This window comes from Lepidothrix coronata, unplaced genomic scaffold (assembly GCF_001604755.1).
Source record: "Lepidothrix coronata isolate B3197 unplaced genomic scaffold, Lepidothrix_coronata-1.0 Scaffold386, whole genome shotgun sequence".
Lineage (NCBI taxonomy): Eukaryota > Metazoa > Chordata > Aves > Passeriformes > Pipridae > Lepidothrix > Lepidothrix coronata.
In genome coordinates this window covers 147,051-152,894 of record NW_016690566.1, presented here as the reverse complement: position 1 = coordinate 152,894, position 5,844 = coordinate 147,051, and the positions used below count along the sequence as shown (strand labels likewise).

At 55.6% G+C, this 5,844-nt stretch overlaps 1 protein-coding gene across 1 annotated transcript in view; it reads right to left on the bottom strand.

The window, feature by feature from the left end:
* LOC108509665 (keratin, type II cytoskeletal 8-like) overlaps positions 1-4,938 on the bottom strand; it is a 41,652-nt gene extending 36,714 nt beyond the window's left edge. Inside the window, exons 1-3 of the mRNA XM_017839204.1 lie at positions 4,381-4,938; positions 2,667-2,881; positions 1,361-1,421 (exon numbers count right to left, since the gene is read on the bottom strand). Coding sequence (XP_017694693.1) covers positions 1,361-1,421; positions 2,667-2,881; positions 4,381-4,938 — 834 coding nt within the window. The remainder of the gene's footprint in view (positions 1-1,360; positions 1,422-2,666; positions 2,882-4,380) is intronic.
* Positions 4,939-5,844: the final 906 nt, after the last annotated feature.

Here is a 5,844-nt window from a genome sequence, read left to right as displayed (position 1 = left end):
GTTCTTTTTGCCCCACTGAGCCCCCCCGGGAGGGTTTCGGCTCAAAAAGGGGTGAATTCAAACCATCCCTTGTGTGTTTTCTTAAAAAACTCGTGATGTTTTAGGCAGAAGTGTTGCTTTCACCAAAATATTCTGATATAAATACTGATATAAATATAAATACATATTTTTATATCATATAAATATATCACATATAATATAAAATATAAAATATAAAATATAAAATATATAATATATAACATAAAATATATTATATATTATATATTATATATTACATATTTATATATTTTAATATATATTATTTATATATTTATATAATATATAATCTATATTATATGTATATAATATATATCTATATAGTATATATGTATATAATATATATAATATATTATATGTATATACATAATGTATATTATATACTATATACTATACATTATATATAATATGTATATTTAATTCTATATTACATACATTATATTTATTTAATATATAAATATATATTTATATCAGAATTTATAATATATGTTATATGTATTATATATCATATAATATACAAACATATATTGTATTCTATATAATATATAATATATATAAATTTATATATGTATAAATTCTGATACAAATAGGAAGCGTTACTGCCATCAAAATATTCTGAATAATAAAAAAAAAAAGGCTAAAAAAGTCAAAAGATGGTAAGTGCAAAATGCGATGTAAAAAGGTGTTAAAAAGTAAAAAAAAAAATAAATAAATCGTGTAAAAAAATTAAAAAAAAAAGCTAAAAGTAAAAAAAAGCAGTAAAAGTATTCGGCCATCCCGGGGATGGTTTGGGTCAGAATTTAGGAGGCAACAATGCAGGAGACAACCAAGCCCCCCTTCGCCTTCCCCAGGCGTGTGACAATCCTGTTAACACCCCCCCGGGGATTTTGGGGCTGCCGTCGCGGGGTTCTCAGCAAGGCCCCCCCCGCCTGCCCTGCTCTGGGGGAGCAGGGGGGGCCCGGAGCTCTCACCTCGGCGTAGATGCACTTGAGGAACTCGAGCTGCTGCCGCAGGAGCCCCACCCGGACCTCCAGCTCCTCCTTGGTCAGGTACAGACAGTCCACGTCCTGCGGAGGCACCGGCGGCTCGTGAGAGGGGGAACGGAGCAGATCTGGAGGAAACCTCACCGTTTCCAGCCCGGGCTTTGTGTTTTCTGTGCTTAAAACCCCCACTGAGGTTCTCCCAGCTCGTGGAGCTGCCTCGTTTTTGGGGCTGCCCGGCGAGGCCCCGGGCAGTGCCGCGGTGCCGGGACTCCCCACGTCCCTCCTGGCCCCTTCTCCCCCTGGTTCTGCCCTTTCCCAGCTGGTCCCTGGGGTGACTTCACCTTCTTGAGCACCACGAACTCGTTCTCGGCCGCCGTGCGCTTGTTGATCTCATCCTCGTACCTGCGGGGGGAGAGAGAACGTGGGGGTCCTGAGCCCTGGGGGTCCCGAGCCCTGGGGGTCCCGAGCCCTGGGGGTCCCGAGCCCTGGGGGTCCTGAGCCCTGGGGGTCCCGAGCCCTGGGGGTCCTGAGCCCTGGGGGTCCCGAGCCCTGGGGGTCCCGAGCCCTGGGGGTCCCGAGCCCTGGGGGTCCTGAGCCCTGGGGGTCCCGAGCCCTGGGGGTCCCGAGCCCTGGGGGTCCCGAGCCCTGGGGGTCCCCCCCCCATCCCCCAGGCGGCCCTTGGAGACCCTGGGAAGTGAGACTTGGCTTTGGCACCTCTTTTTTTCATTATTATTTTTCGCTTTGCTGCCGTTCCTCCCCTCCCTTTGCTCGGCAGCTCGAAACGCTCCGCGCCGGCGGTTCGGGCCGGTTTGGAGTCAGAGGGCAGAAAACGGGGCCAAACCACGAGAAAGGCGAAGCCCCGGCCCGGGCTGGAGGCTTGGCTTTGCCGCTCCCAGCCCCGCTGCTTTGTGAGAGGTTTCTCTGAAGCGCCCAGGACTCTGCCCGGCGGGGTTTTTGGGGTGACTGTGGCCAAAAACGCCCCGGGGGGGGGTCAGGAGCTTGAGCAAGCCGTGACACTCCCAGGGCAGCCGGAGCAAAGTCGGGCGGGGATGAGTCAGGAACTGCAAGAGCTTTCCCAAGAGGACGCTGCTGTGAGCTGGACCTTCGTGGGGGTGGCTCGGCAAGAAAAGCCCCCGGGGTGCCGGGCTGGAAAATCCCTGGACAAAGGGGTGTCCAGCGCCCCGGTCTGTGGCTCAGCAGAGCACACGGGGAGATATCCAGGGGTGGCTGCGGCTCAGACAGACCCGCTCCCACATTCCCTCTGGGAAGGGAGAAGGAACCCCAGCACCATGTGGGTGAAGAGCGGGGTGGAGATAAAGAGGCTGAGGGTGTTGTGGGACAGATCTGGGGGAGCCCCAGGCACAGACACGGGGGAGATCTGACGTGGCAAAGCACGGGCGAGGGCAGGAGGGAGAGGAGAAGCGGCTCCCCGTCCCTGTCCCTGAGGAAACCGTGGCTGAGGAGCTCTCCCAGTCCAGCTCCAGCACCCGGAGTGCAGCGGTGGGACCCCAGCACAGGAAACCAGCCCGGTCCTGCCGTGCCCTGCCCCGTGTCCCGGGTTTTGGACACATCCAGTGCGGCCTCCTGGGATTCCCACTCCGGGCAGCGACCCCCCGGGAGCGCAGATTCCCTCCGGCCGGGACTTACTTGCACTTGAACTCCTGGACCAGGTCCCGGAGGCAGCGCTCCTCGTTCTCCAGCCGCTCCCTCTCCCCCATCACACATTCCAGCTGCTTCCTCAGGTTGCAGATGAAGTTCTCGAACACGGGCTCCAGGCTCCTGCGGGAGGCTGGCAGGACATACTGCTGCAGCAGCTCCCACTTGGTGGTCAGCACCTTGTTCTGCTGCTCCAGCAGCCTCACCTGGGGACGGGAGGGGTTGGGACAGTCAGGAAACCCCCTCCTGGCCCGGCCAAAAAAGGGGTTTCTCCACTTGCAAAAGGCAAAAATCCGAATTGCAAATGGTGGAGCGGGCCCGGCACCTCCTGTGAGCTCGGGCTGGTCCCACCCAGGACTCGTATCACAGGCTGGGCAACATCAAAGCCTGTGCTCTGTGCTGAGGCCGATCTGGGCTCAACCAGACACCTCCCCTTCCTTGGAGGATCCACAGCCCCATCCAGGGCAGGAACGAGCCTCTCTGAGCACCGACAGCCCCATCCTGGATCTCATTTGGGTGTATCTGATTTCAGCTCTAACCACGGGTACTTATCATGCCTTTCACTGCCAGATTAAAGGCTCTCTGAGAGCCTTGATGGGTCATGAATAAGTCATTTCTCCAGCTGGGAACTGCTCCTCCTGGGTTGGTTCGGTTTTTCCAGCTGCTGAACAACTCCCAGGGAAAAGCAGGAGCAGATCAGACACAGCAAATTTTCTTTGCCGTTTGAAAAATCATTTCCCAGAGCGGGTCTCTGAACAGGCACAAAAACCCTTCAATTTAGCCAAGGAAACAATGATAAATTACATGTTCTTAGGAAATCACCAAATCGTTTCATTCCCAGAGCGGAGGGACAGAGAAATTAAAATTATACATTTGATTTTAGCCAGGTCTGTCCTTCCCCATCTCGATGAAGCACAGCTTTAAGAATGCAAAAGTCCTTCGGGATTCACAGAGTTGTGAGAACAACGTCAGGTTCTGCACTTGGAATAAAACTTCCTGGTTTGCCTCTTTACATTCCCGTGCCTCCATCCCCTTCTCCCACAGCTCTGGATTTACTGAATCCCTGGAGCTGCCCCTGCTGGAGCTCTTTGGTGGGTTGGTGACCATCCAGAGGAGCAGCACCCGTGGGGTTGCCTCAGTGCGAGGCTTAAATCCAAAGTGTCCCCAGGTCAGGCCCGCCCTGCTCCATCAGAAAGGTTTGGATGTCAGGCTGCCGGGAGAAATATCTCCTGGGGCGTCTCTGGATCGTCTCTAAGGTCCCTTCCCACCCAGCCATTCCATGATTCCATGAGCTTTCCTACTGGAAGGGGTCCCTGTCCATGGCAGGGGGTGGAACTGGATCATCTTTAAGGTCCTTTCCGACCCAAACCATTCCATAATTCCATGATCTTTCCTCATGAAAGGCATCCCACGGCAGGGGGTGGAACTGGATCATCTTTCAGATGCTTCCAACTGAAACCACTCCACGACTCCACGATCTTTCCTAGAGGAAAGTGTCCCTGCCCGTGGCAGGGGCTGGAACTGGATCATGTTTAAGATCCTTCTCAACCCAACTCAACCCGTTCCACGATTCCATGATCTTTCCCACTGGAAGGAGCCCCCTGGGGACACCACAGCCCTCGGAGCGTGGGGACACGGGGACAGAGGGAGCCGTTAACCCTCACCCTGCCCCTGCCCCTGCCCTGCCCCTGCCCCTGCCCCTCACCTTGTCGATGAAGCAGGCGAACTGGTTGTTGAGGTTCTTGATCTGCTCCTTCTCGTGGGTCCTCACTTGGCACTCCTCGGGGTCCACGCCCACGCACAGGGGCTTCAGCAGCTCGGGGTGGATGCTGACGCCGCGGATGCCCTCGGACCGGCCCGTGCCCACGCCCAGGCCCACGCCGAGCCCGCCGCCGTAGCCCCCCACGGCCACGCCGTCGCCCAGCCCGCGGAAGCCGCCCAGGCCGCCGAAGCCGCCGCAGCCGCCGCCGAAGCCCACGACGGCGCCCACGCCGAAGCGCCCCGGGGGCCCGAAGGCGACGCCGCAGCGCCCGACGGCGGGGCCGCCCAGGACCCCCCCGCGGCAGCCGAAGGAGATGCGTTGCCCCCGGCCCAGGTCGCAGACGCTGCGGCTGCTGAAGCCGCCCAGGCCGCAGCGCCGGCCCGAGGGCTGGCACGCCGAGGCCGAGCCGGCGCTGCCGCGGCCCAGCCCGCACACGGCCGAGGCCGAGGAGAAGCCCCGTCGGCCCAGGATGGAGCCCGAGGTGTAGCACTGTCGACTCATGGCGGCGGGAGCGGCGGCGGGAGCGGCGGGAGAGGCAGAGGAGATCTCCTGTGGCTCCTCCGAGGCGCGGCCCTTCCCCTTATATACATTTCAGGAGGTGCCTGAGATGCAAAAATTTAATTTATCCGCTGGGTTTGGCCTGCCTGGCAGCGAGGAATGGCTTCCAACATTTCAAACCCACAGCAAACACTTGTATCTCATGCGAAATAATGTGGAAATTAAAATAAACTGCTTTGCTTGCAAGCTTCGGTTTCAGGACTTGTATTTTACTTAATTAATCTGCTTCCTTATTGTGTAATTATAGTTTGGCAAAATAATTCAAGGGGTTTTTATTCATGGCTTGTTTACGGTCGGGTTTCACCACAGCGTTTAATTACGTGTCAGGGACCTCCCGCAGGAGTGTCGTGGCTCTCCCAGGGTCCCCGGGCAGCCCAGGGCGGGCTCTGGAGCCACGGCCGGGGCACAGGGAGGGTGGATCCACCGAGGCACGGCCCTGGAGCTGTCGGGAGCCTTCTCAGGAGCGTTCGTTCCCTCCTCCTGCAGGGATCTGGCAGGGAATTCGGCCGCAGCCGGCTCGTGGCACCGGGAGTTTCCGTGTCGGCGGAGTTGGGACGGTGTGAGAAGGTGCCGAGGATGAGTTTGGTCACGGGGAGGCTGCTCTGGGAACCTGGGAGTCAGAGAATCGTGGGATTGTGGAGTGGTTTGGGTTGGAAGGGACCTCAGGGGTGGTCCAGTTCCACCCCTCTGCCATGGGCAGGGGCACCTTCCTCTAGGAAAGATCATGGAATTGGGGAATGGTTTGGGTTGGAAGGACCTTAGGGACCATCCAGTTCCAACTCCTGCCACGGGCAGGGGCACCTTCCTCTAGGAAAGATCATGGAATTGGGGAATGGTTTGGGTTGGAAG